The sequence below is a fragment of the Oxyura jamaicensis genome, chromosome 8 (genome assembly GCF_011077185.1).
Source record: "Oxyura jamaicensis isolate SHBP4307 breed ruddy duck chromosome 8, BPBGC_Ojam_1.0, whole genome shotgun sequence".
Lineage (NCBI taxonomy): Eukaryota > Metazoa > Chordata > Aves > Anseriformes > Anatidae > Oxyura > Oxyura jamaicensis.
Genome location: NC_048900.1, coordinates 24808948 through 24830366, shown reverse-complemented (window position 1 = coordinate 24830366; position 21419 = coordinate 24808948). Strand labels below are relative to the sequence as shown.

General features: G+C 34.3%; 1 protein-coding gene across 7 annotated transcripts in view; it reads left to right on the top strand.

Moving 5' to 3' along the window:
* The window catches only part of BEND5 (BEN domain containing 5), a 921457-nt gene that overhangs the window by 28634 nt on the left and 871404 nt on the right, over window positions 1-21419 (top strand). For all 7 annotated transcript variants that reach the window (XM_035333426.1, XM_035333424.1, XM_035333425.1 and 4 more), the window contains exon 3: window positions 17689-17813. In XM_035333426.1, the coding sequence (XP_035189317.1) occupies window positions 17689-17813 (125 nt within the window). The remainder of the gene's footprint in view (window positions 1-17688; window positions 17814-21419) is intronic.

Sequence of the window (21419 nt, the reverse complement as noted above, 5' to 3'; positions counted from 1 at the left end):
ATAAGAACTATGATTTAATCTCTTTAAAAAAAAAATGTTTATTGGTGCTACTGTACTATATTATAAATAATTCATTATTAGTAGCCTTTTCAAAGATGGTAAATGAATGTCAAATTTCAAATTTTAATATTTTTTTCATGAATACAATATAAAATGCATAGAGCTAAGGAATGATGCATCTAGATTTTTTTTCTTTTGTTTCGCCATTATGATAGCTTAAGAAATTATGTTTACAGTGACTTTTGAAATGATTGGCTAATAATTTTTTGGAGATTTATATCCCTTTTCTGACTTTTTTCTTCCATTTTTTTATTTAGTTATATTAAAGTTCATTTATGTAGAGCCTTTCATATATCTTTCATGTTGCTGTTAAGTTGTATGATGACATTTCTTCAATGCTCTAATGATCATATAAATGTATATATACCTGCACTGAGCTGACTGCCACTTGTGTGGACATTCACATTAGATGTGTAGCATTGCCCAAAATGTGTTTATACTGGATAAGTACTGAGATAGTTAGCTTACACTGAGTTTAGTGCTGCTACAGGTATATTGCTGTCAGAATACCTGAGGTAGCCAATTTGTGTCTGAGTTGGTTAATGTGACATATAATGATGCACTTATTCCTCTGAAATGCATTGTAGATATACTCCTTAACTAAATAGTAAAGTTAAGACAAGGAATATTACAGCAATGTAGTAATTAACCTATGCTCTTATCTGAAAAATAAAAGATGATGGCAAGCTGAAAACTTGTCTTTTGGTTATTAGTCTCTGTGTTTCCTGTTGTTCTTCTGCTTCAGTAGCTTCAGAATTGATCCATTCTCATTTATCCCAAACACTTGTCATCCTCTTGCTTGATTATCACAACCTTATCCTGCCTGTTATTTTCCTTTCCTCTCTACATTTTTCTCAATGATTCTGCTGAAGTATCTTCTTTTCTATGTTGAGAGAATGTTGAGCTTCACTTCTTGAATGGGTACACTGAATGCTGTATCAAATTAATGCTTGTTATCCCCATCTCCAGGACTCTGTTATCTTCCTTCCATTAGTATATATTTTGTTTTTTATTATTCCCATCTGTGTTCTCTTCTTTACCACTTTGGATTTGGTGATCAATTTATTTCCTTTCCCCATACTTGCATTTGTATTTTCATCAGGAAACATCTTTGTCCCTTTTATTTCAGTTATGGTTTCCAATTCTCACATGATTTCCCCTCTAAATAACCCTACCATTTCACCTGGAAATATTTTCCTAATTCCATCTCTTTCCAAAATTTTCCCTTTCATTTTTTATTTAATGAACAAGGATCAGAAATTGTTTGGTGTTGTCTTTAGTCTGTCTGCATGTTCTTACGTTCTTTAGGACAGGAAGCATATTTCCTACCACAAGCTTTGACTGTGCGTGATAAATCTTTTCTCAAGCCCAGGCAATCTATACTGGCAGATGCACATGCTAAATCTTCAGGGCCTAGTTCTGGACAGAAATCATTGGGAAAATTTCAGCAAAAGTACAGGGATTGCTGTTGTCTTTGAATGAATTCATAAGTTTGTGAAACTTTCTGTGAATTAATAGTCATGTGGCAATTGGAAAATGTTCTTTTATTGAGGGCTGGAGATCAATAAATGAATGCTAGAAGAAAGATACTGATTAGATGACATGAATGTAAGAACATTTTGAGAGATTACAATCAGGTTCAATTAAAAGTGTCTGCTTGATATGTCTGTAGTGTAACAATCATTATGACATCTATGTACTTTTTAGGGTGCTTATGCTTACAATCTTTACTGCAGGAGATTGCTGTGCACTTTACAAGGCACTTTTGTTTTCATTTTATAGTTCAGAAATCTGAGACTTATGGAAGTTAAGGGAGTTACTTGGTGTCGCACAGTAGAATGACTATTTGAAGCATTTTGACGTAATCTTTGAAGTACACTAATTGGATTTAAGCACACACCTTTGATTACTATTTACAACTGAACAAAGTCGGTGTCATTCTGAATCACAGTGGATGAGATGGACTTCCCTTTGTGGGGATGCAATTTTAGAGTCTGCCATGCTTCAACAGCTATCAGAAATAATAGATATTATTTCAGTTATAACCGTAACTGATATTTTTTCAGCAGTACAGGAAAACTTAAATAGTGTTGGAAATATTGTGGTAGGTTATCTGCATTGACACAGATTCATGATGAATGAACCAGCTGAGTAAAGAAAGAGTAAGGGAGAACAAGTATTATCTTTTGCAACCTATTCAGTTTTGACTATTTTGACCTAGAAGAGAAGATAAGCAATACCGTGTGTTTGGGGAGGATTGTAATAAGCTTTGTTAACTTATAATAACAGCTGGAAGACTTACGTTAATTTTTTGATTCATTTGCAAAAATAATGCTGAAGAAAAAGTTGTATTACTATAATCTGATAATTGTAATTTAGTCTTTATTATCTATGTGCCTTCATAGCGAACAAGCAAACGTAGGATAGTATATTTTAGCAAAATCAAATTCCAAAGTGTATGAATTAGAAAATGTAGAGAAAATTAAAAGTATAGGCTGATTAATGCAATCTAGTGTGATTGATGTTGGTTTTATTTCAGGTTGGGTTCCTTGCTGTTAACATATAGCATGTAAATGCAAAAATTATAAGAGAGAAGGAAAGGGGAAAAGAAAGATACTAATATCAATATGATTGTAATCCCTGGTTCTTCAGGATTATGGGAGTGAACCTATGTATGGACCAAAAAAAAATAATATTGCTGATTACAAAACATTAGCTTTAGTTTTTAATTAAAATATGCCAGATAATCCTTCAGGTTTTCTGATACCCTCATTATGTTTTTATTTATATAATAAACATTTTTATTAATAAATTAATATTTACACCATTCCTGCCCTCCTAGTGAACTAGATAGTGGGCAAGCTAGTGGGCAAGCTGCCCACCTGCTCAGAATTATGTTTTTCATTTTAATTATAAATTTTAAATTATAAACTATTTCCAGCCTTATAGTGAACAGTGGGACTGCCATTTTTCTTATGAGTCTGGGTTGTTCGAGAGCAGAAGGCCCTTCTGTTGCTGACTTCCTTGCATATCACCAGTATAACAGAAAGTTATACTTCAGTCAGAGAGGTAAAGTTTTGATGTCACTATGGTAAGAACATGAAGATGAAGACTTAAATTCCTGGATTTGAAGATTAGCTTTTGAAACCAGTATATTTTTCCTTGTCTGTTTGGTTAAAACTAGTGTATGTTAATATATCTTTCATTTAAAGAATTTCCACCATTAATAGTAATATTTAAAAACTGTACTATTAATACATTAAATATGCACATTTCTATTTCTAAGTAAATAGAGAAGCACAGCTTATGAAAGTTAGATAGACTATTATTAAAATTAGCAAGCAGGAATAATTAATTACTTCTTAAGGTGATAATTGTTTTGTTATGCAACTACTTACACAGTGTTTCCTAATGTAATAAATGTTTCTAATGCATTTAATAGAGAAAAAGATTTTTGTGCAATGAACATGTAAAGTGCATGCATATAGATTCAAAGTCAAAATTGAAATTAACCTTGGATGTATTTAAACAACATATTTTAATTAACCCTTTTATCTTCTGGTTAATACGCTTTATGTGCCAAAGACTTATATTAATACCCAAGTAGCTTCTTATATACAAACAGAATTATTTTAAGATTAAATTTTAGTATAAAATGACCTTGCTATGTATTCACTGATAGTGTACATTGTATGCAATACAATGTATATTAAAAAGTAGAGGTTTTTTTGTTGTTGTTTTTAATTGAAAAGGTTTGATACACTTTCAGGTTCTTACATAAATAGAGGTAAATTGGAACCTCTTGTTAGAAATCCAGGAGGACTAATTTTGAATAGAAATACTGCTGTGTGTATGTCATTGCTTTTGAAGACTTGAAAGCAAAATTGATCAAGATCACTTTGTGTTCACAAGAAACAATAATACAGCTCAACAATCACTGTATTTTTGTTGCTTTATGTTATTGATTCATTTTCTATTTTTGTCAAATATCTTGTAAGAAAACTTGGTTTGTTTTTAAAATACTTATTTATTTATTTATTTTCTTTCTGGATTATGATGGTTCTACCAAACACAGACCCAGGAAGAACAAATTTAGAGATACAATCAAATATATATATATATATATTTTTTAAATTAGTCCACTTAATTAGAATCCTAAATAGAGTTTAACTGGACATGCCAATAGGCTGGAAACCTCTGGATAACAAAGAATTACTAAAGAGCAGAAAAGTCAGTATCTGACGTGATTGGCTTTGTCTATTAACGTAGGAGCATCCCTGCAGATCATCCCAAATATAGCCTAATCCTCCCACTGAGTTGTCCATCCAAGGTTTTGCAAATAGCTTCTTGACTCAAATATGCTTCTGACTGTACCCTTCATTTCAGCCTATATATAGACATAAGTAATAAGAGAATAATCTGAATGCTCATTTTACAACTTCTTTCCTAATACAGAATAAAAATTACACAGATAAAACATTTCAGCTGAAGACCTATAAAGTAAACATTATGTGCCTCCTCATTAGGAACCAACTGGTATCTGTTAGACCAGGTGCTACCTGACTTTCTTAACAGATGGATGGTAATCAGACCTACAGTACGATGGAAAGACTCAGAAAGCGAAGCTGAGAACACGCTTATGAGTTGTGAGGCCACACTTCCTCTTTCCCCGAAGCTCTGACTTTCCTATTAGCCTAGTTAGAAGGAGCTGACTTGCTCCTATCACGTGGATGTAGTGAAATACATTCTCCTATATCTGCATCTTATATCCTTTCAGTCCCCTCTGGATCCTCTGGCATCTGTTAGTTGCCTGCGAGCTGTAATGTAAAGAACTGTTTTTTCAGGATGTTTCTGTTGTAGCAATTCCCAACCTGGACAGACAGAAAGGCATTGGTTTTGTTGACACTCAGTTGGCAGAGGTGCTGTGGTTTGTTCACTACAGTGGCAGCATTTTTCTTTTTTGCTAACTTGCCAAAGTTGAAATAAGACTTAAAATAATAGTCATATTTCATACAACTTGTACAGTAATAATATCAGGCATTTTTTGTGCATTGAAGATAAACATGAAAAGTAACAGCAAAAATAAAAACAAAGGTAGAATTCGTTGGCCTGTACAGTAGTATGCAATTTGCACATTTAAGATACCTGTATGTCTGACAGACAAGGCAAATTACATTTCTTTTATGACTTGCGCATGGGTGCCTCTATCCAAGAGGACATAGACACTACCTTTAACCAACACAGGAAGCTTATTGTCAGTGTCCTGAAGTGTGAGACTGTGTGAGGATGGAGAAAATACATTTATTTTATTTTTTTTTTGTCACACTGTTGCCTCTGTTTAGTTGCATATCAGACTAATCTTCGTATGTCTCTTAACACTGTGGAATCCAATTACTTTTGCTCATTGTATAACTAGTGTAACCAGAAATTTTGGGAGCATTTGATATACAGGTAACCTGCCACACCCTGCAACCAAGCCATTACTTTGGAAGTATTTTGGTGTTTACATGGCTACAGACATGGCTTTAGCAGCTTTGGTGGAGAAAATAAGGTTAGAAGGTAAAAGCCTGTAAAGGAAAGTAGCAGGCTTCTAATGTAGGTAATGATGTAGTTGAAGCTACAAATATATCCAAATGTTTAAATATATACACACTGTATGACTATAAATACGTGTTCATGAAAATTCCTGTTTGTGTAGATGTAGCTATTTTACAAATCTCAACTGATATTTAAAATTAGCATTTACTTTTAACATAATACATCCACTTGTGTACGTCTGTCCAAGAATACATTTTTGCTGCCAACTTCCTCTTTCTAACAGTTTTCCCCTCTGTTTCTTTACCTTCTCTTTTCCTTGCCTTCCACTCTCCCCATGCTTTAGGCATTATTTGCTGATGAAATCCTCAGTTTGTGTTAACTCAGGGAATAAAATAGTGTGTTGATGGTTTGGATTCCTATTGGTATTATGATGATCCCTGAGCAGAGTAATGTGCTGTCACTTTCACCATAACTGTCCAAGGTTGAGAATTTTATTACATCTTTAACATACTTTTATGTGAAAATGAAAGGGAACTGAATAAAATCCGGTTTGTTTGAGCTGGGCTGCATGTTCACTTATGTATGTAAGACTCCTTAGGAAACCAAGTTTAATTTTATTTGTTAATACAATTTTGTTCCTGCTTTATGACAATTATCATATATGACATTTTTTTTAACTGCCACAGTTTGAAGTGAGAGCATTAAGTTAAATTAATTTGACTTTGGTTGGCAAACGGTAATAGTAGTACTTTACCAGCTGTTTGCTTTCCTGAATTGTCCTTGGTGCTGAAATTGCTTTTGTATCTAAACAGCAAAATGTGTTTATAGGGCTACAGAATATGGAGATAAATTTAGCCTGTCAAACAGATATTATTGGGGCTTTTTTTGTGCAGTGTTTCTGGGAGTGGATCCTGACTACAGTGCTTTAATTCCAAACCGTGTGTGCCTTTGGACATCTTACAGAACTGTTTGTGGAGCTTTTCTGTTTGATTTATGACCTTGCCTGTATGGACTTCTGATCAGATTTTATTCTCATTTAGTGCAAGAGGGGCTAATTATGAAAGTGACAAAGACTCTTTCATTGTGCTAAAGCTTTTTGAATGACAAAAAGGGGGCTTTAAATTAAAATGAACTTTAACAAGGCATTTTCACATTGAAGTGATACACACTCTACCACTGATAGAGTAATTCATTTTCAACCCTTTCTGATTCTATAAACACATTGTCTCACAAGATCAGTAATTTTTTACCTCTCGGGCTAATGAAGAGTGGATCGTAGACCAATGAATTCTCTTTTTGCAGAGCTGTTTTGACATTCTTAATTTTTTCTTAAATATCAAAGAAAGGACAAAGAGCTGTGATTTTATTGCATTAATATTAATAATCATTTATCTGCCAGAAAAACATTTAAATATCACTTGACATTTGCAGAGAAAGATTAATGTTTAATTTACTACAAACATAGAAATACTTTGAAATAAAAGGAAAACGCTTTTGGATTTGGCAAAATGAAAAAAAGAGCCTAAAATTAAGAAAGACATTCAAATATAATAAAATATTCTAACAACAGCAGAAGACAAAAGCATGTTCCTGCCATTTAAATGTCAATATTTAAATTATCACTTATGGTTAAAAAATTAAATCAACTAGATTGTTTAGTTAAATTAGACATTAAAAAACCTAAGATGAGTGAGGGCAAGCAGTTGTTCTCTGTGTACATCTATGTTGATACAGGTTAGAAGGCCTGCTATAATTTTGATATAGAAACTCAAATTTTTGAGTATAGAAACAAACCAACGTAGTGTCATTTATTGTAACAAATGCTTACATATAGTGTATTGGAGTAAAATTGTGTTATAATCACTGTTTTATAATTGGTGGTAAAACTGGAAGTCAGGGAGGGCTTCCAGAACAGGCTGATGAATGGAGGAAAGGAAAGGAAAATAACAAGGCACAGGGGTCTGAATATTATACATGAACAAGTTGTGTTCCTGAAGGATCAAAAGGCTGCATAGTAAAGGGAAACACAGAAATCTCCTTGGTGTGGAAAAAGCACGTCAGACTGGGAAGTATGGCAGATGAATAGCTGAATGGTGAAGTTGTGTATCAATCTAATCTGAAGACATGACTGAAAGTGTATCTAGATTTCAGAAAAATATATCTGTAAATTTTATCATGGAGATTATAATATAAAATTTTCACTTCTAGGCAATGAAATAATGAGATTAGTGTATTAAATGAGAATAACATTTCTAGCCCCCAAACTGTTTTTGACTGCTAATAGCATAGAGAATTAAATTCAGTTTCTGTAGAAGATACAGAAGGAAAGTTTTAGCAATAATATCAGCACTTTCTTAGTTAAAGAGAATTCCGTTCAGGATCCATCTCAAAAAGCAAGATAAGACAACACCTGAAGCATTTCCATTAATACTCTTTATATATATACAAATGTAATAATAATAATGGAGTAAATATATTTACTGTTGATTTTGGAGAGGTCCTTCAGAAAATAATTTAACTATAGGTTTTGATTTGAATCTTGACTGATTTGGGTTTCTATCAATTAATTTTCCTCAAGTTTGCAATTACCTGGAAAAAGTGGTGGTTCTGTGTATCAGGCACCAAACCAGGCCAAATGCAGAACTACAGCGTTGACATACAGTAATAAATGAACTGAAAAATTCTTGCTTGTAGGATGAAAGAGCTATTTTGCCTTTTGTGTTCTTGTAATACTCAGGGTCTTTGCAAAATTATGACTGTATTGAATAGAAAACATTAGAGAAGTTAGGGCTGCTGTAATGCACTTAAGAATAAAGAATATGCTGCTTTTAATGTTTTTAACCACTTGCAATGTGTTCCTTGCACACCTGTGATGTCTAAGCAGCAGATAAATATGACAGTGTTTTGCTTTCGATACAATAGGTAGCAATGGACTTTAATGATGTGTATTGAGCATCAGGTCCTGATAAAGCAAGTAGGTACAAGTTTTTCCCTGCTACACACCAATAATGGTATGCCCCATTGTGCTGCTGTAGTTCTTATTCTCTGATCTGCCTAGTTAGTTGCTTGTGTGGTTAAGGCTGCTGATGTTATAATTTATTTATTAGCTTATTAATTATTTATTTAGGGTAGCACCCATTATATGCTAAGTGACTTCCAAACAGACATTTCCCCAAATGCTTTTTCTTTAAGAGCTTTGCTTTGAAAAATGTAATACATGCACAATAATGAGGTACCAGTTCTGATGGCATAGATTTTGTTAGAGAAAGCTGAGTTTCGTGATGCTAATACAAAATCTTTGTATTCCGATTTTCCTTTAACAAAGGTTCACTGCCATGGATAAATAACTGCCCATCTGTCATTGGAGGCCTTTGGGGATTTGATAAAGAGGGAGTGGAGAAATCAGTAGTCTACTGCTTTTCTGTAGGTTTGATGGTTTTGGTGTAGTGGGTGTGCAATGGCTGTCTTAGGGTATGGGCCTCTGATTTTTGTTCTTGACACTCCTTACAAAGTTGATGCATTTCTCCATTAGTGCTTTCAGTTTCTTCATTTACAAAATTTCTATTTTGGAGTATTTATGCTGCAGTCTTGGGCTCTACTGATATTTTTCTAATTCTTAAGAATCTCACAGATGCTGGAGAGGGAATCAAAAGACTAACACCATTTTTTTCATTCTTTACAATTTTTTCTACACAATGAGAATTGACATTTTATTCTTTACAGCACCAGATTTTTAGCTCCTTTAGCTGAAAGCATTAGTGTTTATTGATAATGCCAATTCTGAAATAACGTTCTTTTACTGCAAGTGATTAAATATCAATCAGATTTCATCAAAACTATGAAATTCCTTTAGCAAGATTTTATAATATGATTTCTTTGTATATATTTGTTTTTGCTGTTTACACAATAATACTTGCTATATATTGGGATGTCCATTGCTGTTTTGCTCCTAATGTTTTTTTGAGCAATAATGATTGCTAAGTATTTAGAACTGCTTGTTGCTATTTTTCATTGTGCTCTGAACCGGCATCAGCATTAGGACTGGTTCTCTTAATGAACTTAAAAAGACAGGAAATATTTCAGTTTTTCTAGTTTGAGCTGAAAACCATGTGGTTAAAATAGGACATTTACATCTCATGCTTTTATAAAAGAGATGTAGGTCCTTGTATATCTTTTCTGTATATTCTTCCTACCTATACGTATTTCTAATCCACTTTCACTAATTTTATGTGAAACACTTGTGCTTGTGTTGTCTTTCTAAATGGTATTGTTTACCCTTCTGGATTGTTTACTTTCCTTTTCTTTAAAGGAAACTTTCAAGTAATGTGAGTAGGCAGCCTTTGGGACATGCTAGAACTTAAAAAAAATATATATTTATACTGTGGAGTCTTTAATGGTATCTCTCCATTGCAAGAGATGCCTTAAAAATACTGCCAAATAAATTTTAATGACAATGAGTTCTTCTCTCTTAAAGGCTTCTAATTCCCTTAATTTTCTGCATTAAAGACCATTCTTTGGCCTGTTTTAAATCGCCTTCTACCTTTTCCACTTCACTCAGAGGTTAATTCCACAAGGTTATTTTAATCTAGTGATTCAGATTAGATGCTGCCTAAATTCTGCCTCCTATTCCAATTCAGATAAAAGTTTTAATTTTTAAAACTGGTGGTGTGTTTTAGTGTAAGCCATACTGTTCACTTATATTTCCACAATTTAACTTGATAAAAAGAATTATAGGTTTATTCATTACATTTCTTGAGGCCATTGAGAAATAGTAAATATGATCCCAGACAGTGTGGGCAAAATGCTCTTGGGAAATATATCTACTGCACCCATAAGTTCTGCTTATATCACTTGCAAGGAAAAATACTGGAAAGAGTAGATCTCAGAGTGGGATCCTGAAAATGTACGGGAAATCAGATCGATATGAAATTATTCAGCAACAAATAAACAAATGGAGACCAGTAACTCATACACTCAAAAGATCAATAAGATTTATTTTATGCTGTATTCATAGATAAACAAGAAAAGTGTAAATGCTAGGATTTTCATGTGCTGTCAGTCACAATTAGATTTTATCACATTGTCTAGTTAGAATCAAAGCCCAATCAGAATGGTTCAGCTTCTGTAAGCTATGCATTAATATGTACATCTCTCTTTCCAGTGATGGGAGCTGGCCTTTTACCAACAGATGCTAAGAACTATGATAGTGCTTGTTCCCATAAAGTCTTTTTCACAATGAGATTCGCAGGCTACTGATTTACTGTCCTTTGGATATCACTATTGATAGAAACTTAAAACATAATGAAAACACAGCAATTTTAACTTCTTTAATTGAGGTGAGAGGATAGAAAAAAGACTACCAATACAAGTCTGAAGCATCCAGCTTCTCAAGCCAGGTGCTTTTGAAATGCTTTGCCTCTTTGACTATCCTAAGGCAGTTTGGATTTTGGATGGGCATCACTATTGTTATATGTAAAACACCAGATACTTAAAAGAATGCTATATTGTTGAAGACTGTTGAGATTTTTTTAAAGCTTTGATTTAACTATAGCAGTGTAAGTATTATTTTGGTAGATCTTAAGTGCAATGTTAATAATTTAAAAATACTTAAATACATTACACTTAATTTATATGTGTTTTTTAGTTGCATTTGTTTTTATTCAAATCATGTTCTTTGCAGTTTCAGGAATCTTGATTTGACATATGCTTTGGGCAGGAGTCCAGGAGATGATACAAAACAATCATAGGTTTTCAAAGATCATTGCTATTTCATTAGATTTTTTTCTTATTTAAAAATCAAATGCTGTTTAGAAGTTGTTTAGGACTATTAAAACCAAGCTTTTTTTTATTTTTATTTTTTATGAATTCTTTTCACAGACAAAGAACATAAAGCTAGTGGGAATTTACAACTGGTATTCTTAGATGCGCTTCTTTCAGAAGAAATCTAATCTTTCACAGAAGAAAGTTTTTACAGATCTTGGTCCCTGTAGTTCTACTTCCATTTAGGACGTATCAGTAAAATTTCTTTGCATTATCATCTCAATGTCTTTTGTGATCTTTAAGTATGAATTCCACTCAGGGTATTCCACACTCTACATTATTTTGTAAAATACATAGTTATATGAAAACATAGATTAATACTGTTTGGCTGTCTTTGGACTTGATCCCAGGTTCAACTGGTGAAAATGATGTATATTCCAATCTGTTTCTTGGTTGTTTTTGTTTAAAGAATTTGTATAGATTGAAATGCAGCTGCAAGTGTATTAGTGATTTTTCTATTGCTTACTTGTCAAGATTTTTATTGTGTGGATGAAAAATAGTATTTCAAAACCTGGCAGCATATTGACAAAAACAGAAGAGCACTTTGTGTAATTCTCTTTTTGAAAAACTACCTCTTTTAGAGACAGAGATTGCCTCAGCTACTTCCATTCATATGTAACTTGATCAATAGATTTATTGATAGCTTTTAGCCAAGGTTTAATTCTCCCCCCACCCCCTCAGTTCACCATGGTGCTCACTTTTCTGAATTAAGAAACTAGAATTAGGCTCCTATAAGCAAGGCACATAATATGCAAGTGCTCTAGGTGTAAAAGGAGGCATTTGACCTTTTGTTGCTAATCTGTGACAGGTGCAGGCTATTTTCTTCCAAATGGTGTTAATTTTCATGTGCAAATCCACCCCCTGAAACCTGCATTCTATATATCCACCACAGGGGAATTGGTGGTCATCATAAGTACTGTAATGGACAGCTGAGAGGGATAATCACTGATATTTCAGCACATTCATGCTTGCAACTCAGTCGTTTTTAGTGCACTTCTGTTTTCACTGCTTATTAGGGAGCCTGAAGTTAGTTATTCATTGCTGGACAAAAAAAGTGTCTGAGAAAGTTCATGTGCAGGGAACAGCACATTGTTACAAATTAGTTTCCTTTACCATTTCTGGCAAACTCATTACAAAGTAATCGCGCCCTGCGCTGAAGTGCACTTCCTCTGGGACCAATAACTGTAAATAAGCAGGGCTGCAAGCTGGCTGATAAGTTGTTGTTCTGAAGATAACGGTCCTTTTTAGCAGAGTGTTTGACCTTTTTCTTTATATTGCCTCAGGCTTGTCTAAGACCCTCAAGGTCTATTTTTCATCTTAAAATTCTCTGTAGGAAAGCACAATGTGTGGTTTAAGAAGATTTTAGGATTGCTTAACATATCTATATTTTCTAGCATTTTTATGATAATTGTTAGAATGCTTAGTAAGTTCAGCTAGCATTTTCTTAAGCAGGTTTTCTTTCTTTGTGTAAAGTATACTTCTTATTGATGTAGGAAGCAATATATGTTAATATTTTATGAGGACTAAGTGTATGTTGCATGATTAATAAATAGCAATGTTTTTTTTTCTGACTTTTAAGGAAACTTGAAACACGCCACTGACCCCTTTTACTACTCACATTTTGAGATTATTGCACTAAACATTACTCTGTAAAGCAGTTTAAACAAATATAATTAAAAATTTCAGCTTGAATGATTAAAGAAAGGGATGTCTCTTCTTTTCTTAGTATGCTAAGAGTATTGAACAGAACTGTGACTGAAAATTGAGCATGTCTTAAAAACAAACCTCAAGGCTAAGTGAAAGTCAGTTTATAGACATTTGGGAATCTAATTTGTTCACATCTTCCCATGAGTTTAAAAAAGATCTGTGCCAGTATTTTTGTAAAGTAAAATAGTAATACAAAAAACATCTATTTTCAGAGTGAATAGGAGAACAAGTCCATAATGGTTTCTAAAGTGTTGACTATTCTAACAAATTGTTTATCTTACTTTTAAGATATAGCCAGAAAACTATTTGGCATCCAGAAGTGCATCCAAGCTGCAAAAAGAAAATTAAAACAAGAAATGTCTTTCAGTGTCAAAAAAAGAGTTCAAATTTTTACTGCTTATTTTGTTGGGCTTTTTTTCTCCCACAGATCACATTACTTGATCAGTTCATTAATTTTACATATACCTTAAATAACATTATTAATATCTTATGTTTTTATGGTGTTATTCCACAAATATAATGCAAAACACAAATTTTGCAGTGTTGATACTTAAAAAATCTTACAATCTCATTGATCCATATTCTTTATTTGTTGAATGGTGTGGTGCGAACATGAAGTAAAGGAAATCTGATGTTCTAGTGGTGTGAGACTTTTTTCTTTGATTTTAAAGGGAAGTACTTGAGCAATATAGTTATGAACAGACTCTCTTACTCATATCATGAATTACTAGAGCAAGAATGTACACAACAACATCTATGCAAGGGAAGGCATTTTCAGTCATGATACAACTACTGTGAACTACTGGTGGGAACCTTACACAATATTGGTATTATCTAGCTGATGAGTTCATCATGCATTACATTGAAAAATGAAAGGACAAATCTTAAGGAACCTTATATAGAGAGTAAAAAAAAAAAAAAAAGGCAGTTTAGAAGTTTTGCTTGAGAAAAAAATGTTTATTGTAATTGTTAAAATATTAAAACGGTTTAATGGCTAAATGGAATAGTGTAATCCATGTTTAATTCCCATTTCATAGTTTCTAATGCATTTCATTATGTTACCTGTGGTGTTGGAATATGATTCTCACACATTAGCATAAATGTATTTCCCATGATTACAACAATATGAAGGCAGCACTGAAAAATTATCTTTGTTTATGAGATTAATGTTGGGAGGTTTATATACTTTCTTTGACACACAAAAAATATTTTTCTGTGGTACTGTCCATTTTCTGCAAAGCATGCCTTAAAGTGAGGAAGTGTTTTATTCTTAGAGTTCTAGGCTTCTTTGTACCAAAACTGCCGTCTTGTTTAATGACCTTGCTGTGTGGGTTGAAATTAGGCTGACAGATTGTGAGCAAAGGCTGTGATACTACAAACAATGGTCTATTGAGCACGAGGAACTTGTTGAATTGGTTACCAAAGGCATCAGTGTTAGGTCCAGCCTATTTAGCATCTGGAAGACAGAAAAGAAATAGCGTGCTAATGAAATGTACAAACGATACTAAACTGCAAATGGCTGCAGGTGACTACAGCAGCTGACATATACTATGAAGGAGGCTAGTAAGAGGCAGTTCTGTATGCAAAAGGCAATAAAGTGAGATACAACTCACAAAAGGAAAAAAAAAAACTCATTAAAGAGGCAGGTGAGTATTCATTCAGATCAAGTATTCGAGATAAAGATTAAAAACAGTGTTGGGAGTCCTAGGGAATCCTGCACACAGTGATTAAATTGTTATAACTGTTGCTGGGTTTGAGATAGCTATGTAGCTGTTCCAGAACAGACTGGCTTCCAGTGTACCAGCACTTCACCATCAGTGGTTTCTCTGAGAGCAGTAGAATTCTCCATTGCTAGTTCAGGGATCTTATGGACTCTGCAAAGAATTAGTTCAGAGTGAGCTGTCTGCCCCCAGAACAGTTCAGTTTGATATTGAAGAAGAAATGTGCACTAGGTCAGAAATCAAGATATCATTTTGCACTGTTTTTATTTATTCACTGCATCTTTTAGTTTCCCATGGCTTGCAGTTTAAGTTTTTTATAATCTTTGAATTTAAAATGTAAATTTAAATGCTTTTGCTTCCTCATTTGGAAATACTTCCATCAGAATTTATACCTCCTGGTCTGTGCTGCAGATAACTTACTCCTTATGTGGGACTGCTGGGATCATTGGAGGCATGTATACATAGCAGTTTACATGCTGGACCTAGTTCACAGTCTGTGTTCATCCAGCTTGCTGCCCTAATCCTAGAGGATCCCCCGGTTTCACATGCACAACTCAGGCTGCAGTGACTCTGGGTGCCCATGCATTAAGCTATGTCCGGAGAGAGCTCGTGACCCATGACCTGAACTGTGGCCCGTCCCTATTATTATTTCCATGTAACCTTATTATTATTGTTGTGCAAGGTAATTGGAATCCAACCTATACTGCTAAACAGCTCGGACCACCCAGCTGTTCTCTCACTCCGCCTCTTCAACAGGAAGGGGGGAAGAAAATAAGATACAAATGCTTGTGGGTCAAGATAAAGATGGGAAGTTCACGTACCAATTACCCATTTAGCTCCTGGGCAAAATGAACTGAAAGGGGGGATTTTTTTTTTTTTAATTTAATTTATTGCTGATTGAAATAGGGGTGAGTAGTGAGAAACAAAGACAAATTAAAATCCACCTTTCTCACCTCTCCCTCCTTCCCAGATCAATGTCACTCTTTCATTCCTGCCCCCTCACAAAGATCACAGGGACCTAGAGAGAGGGCGGTCCCTGATAGCCCCTCTCTGCTCATTTTTCTTCCTCACATTTTTCCCCTGCTCCAGCGTGGGTCCTCCCGGAGATACCTGTCTGCTCCTGCAGGGGCACCTGGCCTGGAGCACCTCCTCACTGCCTCCTCTGGTCTTGGTGCTTGCGGGGCTGCTCCTCAGCTTTCTTCCCTGCCTGTGTGCCATGTTTTGCCTCAAATTCACCTTGACAGACGTGTCACCAATGTCTCTGAGAGGCCTGGCCATGCCCTCCAGTGGGGCCATTGGAGCAGGCTGTGACCAGCATGGAGCAGCCTCGGCCTCTCCTCAAAGCTGCTCCTGCAGGCCCTGCCAGCGCCTGGACACGAGCACCCTGTATGACAGATGACTTTATTTATGTTTGGAGAAGGTATTCGCACTGTAAAATATTGCCATTTTCTCAAATATTTCATATTCCAAATGTATCCTTCAGGCAAGTGTTTAGGAACAGATTGTTAGCATGAAGCGATTTTCTGCAGTGGGAATCAGTGAGGAGAATTTTGTTCTGAAAAGAAGACTGTGGGCAGGAAAGAAGAGCATAACATTAAAAATAGGGAAGATTGGAAGTGTTCACTCTTCAATTGGTAAAGCCAGAAACAATTTAGGATAAGGAAGACATCCTGAAAATATATTGGTGAACAGATTTGAAAGTGTTTTTTTTTCCTGCTCCTCCACCCCAAGATATCTGATCAGCCAAATTTTGCTACTTTTGCTCATATTTAGTAGTGTGTTACCAATGAACAATCATACAAACTGGAATGAGACTTGCTGAGGAGGGAGTTGTTTAGCTCCAATATTACAAATAACTATTTGAACCCAACACCATATATCCAACCTCCCAGTATATCAGGAATCATAAAAATAGGTTGTCTTTACACTGCTAATCTTTTTCTTGCATGTAAAGCAGCATTTGAGAATGACCCTGTCTTGCAAGATGGGATAGGATGGGTTTTGGGTTGTATGAGGAAAATGTGAAGTGTTATTTTTGTAGTATATAGATGAAATGGACAGTCTAAGCCCTGCCTTTAGATTTCTTGGCACATTTCAAAGGCGAAATGGCAAGTTAGCAATTTAAAAGCACTTAGCATGTTTCCTGGTGCTGAACTTTTCTTCTATAGCCAGTTTGGTTACTTGCTAAATAATGCCATGGGGAATAGCTCTGACTACATTTAAAAATTTTATTCCATGAAATTCACCAGTAAAAAGCTAAAGTGAAATCTTATAGCCTCATTTGTTTCTGTGGAAGGAGCTGATAGTGGCCCCAAATGGTAAAGGAGATGTATTAAGATGGCTTTTGAATAACAAAGGGGATGGAGTCCTGGCCATCTGTGGACACAGCACTGGCCAGATGTGTCATGTGAAAAGCTGGAAACTATTTAATTTTAGAGGTGCTTGAACATGAGCAGCAAATGAAAACTTTATCAGAAAAGTGGGGAACAAAAATGGAATAACAAAAAGGGTGGTAGGACACTTAACTGAAAGAATAAGATTAGAGAAGACAAAAAGTCAAATTGATTGAATAATAAAAGCCCTTGCAGTCTTTTGTCTTTTTTTTTTTTTTTATGTATTCAAATATATTTTGCATACTGGTATGTATTAGATGTATCTTACTTTGTGGTTATAATCATGTCATTTAAAAATGATTCTGAACTTTTGTAAAGCCTCTTATACATATATGAGATATTTTAAACATTGGAGGTAAATTTTTAAAAACTTTTCTCTGTATAGCTCCTGTTCTGGATTTTTTTCAGCCATTTATTAAAATACGTTCTTTTTCATATGTTCTCATTAGGTAATCTTGGACGGGTGGACCACATCACAGAGTTTGAATATGACCTGTTCATTCGACCAGATACCTGTAACCCACGCTTTCGAGTTTGGTTCAACTTCACTGTTGAAAATGTAAAAGAATCACAGGTAAGTACGTACTAAATTAAACAGTACGACAACTTTAAGAAGTGCTTATTCCAGAATATAAGATACTTTCATTCTTAAAGAAAAGAGATGCTGTTCAGGGATTGTAACTATTGCTTTGCTGTAAAATATGTTTCTGTCCTTCAAATTTTTATAAGTAAAAGCAGGTATCATCCTGACTAGATATCACCATGTTTTTCAACTAAGATGTGATATAATTACAAAGATAACATAACAGTTGAATTAATTGGTAATAGGTGTAGCACACTTGTGTTAATATACACAAACCAAATAGATTTGTTAATGTATGAAAACGAAGTCCACCAGAGCTGTTCAAATACTATTACTTATATACCTTACATTTTATTCTGGCATCCTGTCATAGTCTGTCATAATCAGACTGTCATTTTCACCTAATGTGAAAAAACAAACAAACAAACAAAAAACCCCAACACACGTTTAGTAAGAAAAAAATTGCAGAAGCTTGATATTTGTATTGCTATGAAACTAATATCTTTATATCCACCACTGTACCATTCCTGTTACAACTAGAAATCATGAAATTGTTTATCTGTCTTCCTGGAGCCTGATACTTTATCAGACAGACCCTTTCCCCTGCTGTGCCTTAGTCAACTATGATCAAATTATATAGTCATGAGATGAATGGGAATCTGTCTCAAGGAGGCAAAGAGATCTGGTAGAAAGATACAATATATATCTAGTGCTTACAGGATATTTGTTTTCATGGTTGTCTACATGAAAGAGAACGGTTTCACTATTAAGTTTGACTTGTGAGGTCTGTTTTTATAATGTGTCTTCCTATAATCTTTTTTTCATCTCTCCAATTTCCGTTAAAACGAGACCTGCATGAACGTAATCTAGTCTGGAACCTTATTTAAGTCTTTGTACTAGCGGACACAGGCAGTATTAGTCACTGCAGCTCAGCTATATTAAATGACTGTTAGAAATTGCTATATCAAACATACTGTATAACCTGGTTTGTACATTTTGATTATTTTCTTTTATGTTTTGCTAGAAAATAATAACAACCAAAACCATACTATTCAGAATTGCCTAAAAATGTTGCACAAATGCAGAAGTAACTTCAATCACTTTATTTGTAAAAGTAGATATCTTAATAACTATATATAAATAATTATTCATATAATATCATACTTGCTTTTAGTATATCATATAGGTGATGTGGGGGGTAGATATATCTATGCTTTTACATATCCCAAGTCTGGTTTCAGCCATTTAGATGAGGACTCAAAGATAGTAGCTAAATTTATTAGTTTTACTTATTGTATACTTTACATTTCCTTCTTACTGTTCCTCTTTTTTCAACTTCAAATTCTGAACTAATATACTTTGACTTAAAAAAAAAAAATGTTGAAAATGTTCTTATTATGCAAATCTCTCCAGTCTTGTTTGATATTCCATACTAAAGCCTTTAGTCACAATGAAATTAATTTCAAAGGTATCATGAGAAAACAAGCAACCTCCTTTCATCATCTGACTTAGAAATCATCCATTCTGTTTCTCCTGTTGCATCAGACCAAACCTTGACACCCAACAGTGGGTAAATTGATAAAAGGTGAATGAAAAAGTAACAGTGTAAAAGCAAGAGTCATATAAACACTAGGAACACATAATTGTAGCGGATGTATTTTTGATTTAGTTTGCAGTTCTACTACCAGTTAGTAGTGATTTTTACAGTATGTTCAGTGCCCTATAGTGTGTTATGAATCTAGAGAGAAGTGTTAAGAAGAAACTTTGAGATAGATATTCTTGTCAATCTAACTACCCGTGCATTGTTCTGTAGAGTACTATTTTTTTTTACAGTGCAGTTTTCATTGTCTTAAGCCATTGAGCTTCCATCACTAATGTCTAGAAAACCTTTTTCATAGACTTCTCTCACTGACACTGTTGCTTGATATTTAGCCTAAAGCTTTCCTTTAGTTAATCACATTATTCCTTCTTGTAATTCTGCTTGTTAATAACTCCTCTTGGTACAAATAAATCCTTTTTATCCTTGACTAACATTTCTGTTTCTGTAGATTATCACATTCTTCATCATTTGTCTCTTAACCTAGCTATCATGTATGGTTCTTTCAGTTCTCTATCCAATAGAGTATTTTAGCTTTAAGTGTTTTTCTGCTTTTGGGGCCTTTGGACTTTTGTCATAAGTGAATCTTTCCAGACCTTTGATAATTAGCCTAGTTTCCCAGGGAAACAAGGCTTATATGATCATACAGTCTATGTTACACTTGGTAGCCTAGATTTTTGTGTGGCTAATGATCTTTCTCCTCTTCTTTCCCCCTCAATAGCTTTTTAACTCTTGGCCAGTTTCAACCCCACTGGACAGGAATTCCTGTAAGTTTCAGGAGAGCAGACTGCCAGATGGGCAAGAGACCCCATTAGTGTTCCCAATGGCAGAAAGGCTGTAGTATGAGATCATTTCTTATTCAACATCAGATAATTCACAGAGGAGATGTGCAGGAAAAAGTACTCATTGGAATTTGCATTTTTAAGGTAACATGAAATCCAACCATGAAATCCAAATCCATAGCACTTAACGCTTTTGCGTCTTGCAGAACTTCTTGGTATTATTATTATTTTTTATTACTATTAATTATCATTATTATTCCCCTTCCAATTCCTTCAATATTTTCTTCATAATGTGGAACTAAAATTGAGTGGGCATTTTTGAGTACACTGATATCCCAGTTTATGGAGAAGAGACTCTCGTCCCTTTGCTCTGTAACTGCCTTAGAATAGACAGCTGAAAACTGCAGCAGCCTTTTGTTGCTTTTATCACTATGGAAACCCACCCTAATTTGTTGTTCACTATCGTACATAAGTCTTTTACAGAATGATTGCTTCCTTCCTTGTGTTATGTATGTCTTAGGTTACCATTGTGCTTCAGCAAGAAGGGCAGGTAAAGGAACTAAGTTATGTAGCATAGAAATAAGAGCCCCAGTCTTTTCAGAACTATTTTTAGCATTTTACAATAAGTTTATTTGATATTTACTACTTTTCCCTACACTACAGCAGAACCAGTATAACTTTTGTTTTATTGCAAACTGGTAAACAAACTTCTTCCTTATGACTTGGTCTTTCAACATCACACATTTCGTTATTATTTAAATTTTTCTTTTTAGCAAAGAAAAATTATTAAAAAAAATAGCTAGTGGTTTATATTTATGGGAAGAAAAAACTATCATATAAAATGTCTGTGAGATGTAACATTTGGCCTTTTGGTCTCCCCATATGGTTTCTGACTTGGAAATCAGTTGGTCTGATAACATCTGAACTGTGGATGTCTTTAGTCACTTGTTCAGTGCATTCGATAAACAGTGATACTGGAAAGAACAAAAAAAACCCTGATATATTATAGATAAGGCCTATAATCATGCATTGATTACACTCACAACAGCCATGAAAGGAAGAATGAAGAAAACAGAATTTGCTGTGGAACATGTGTTCTGATGGGCAAAGCCTCCAATTTCTCTAAATATTCACGTTTCACAAGCTACTGTCTATTTCTAGGTAATGCTCTATATTGGGCAGAATTTATTTCCTCTTAACTTCAGCCTTGGCCCTGCA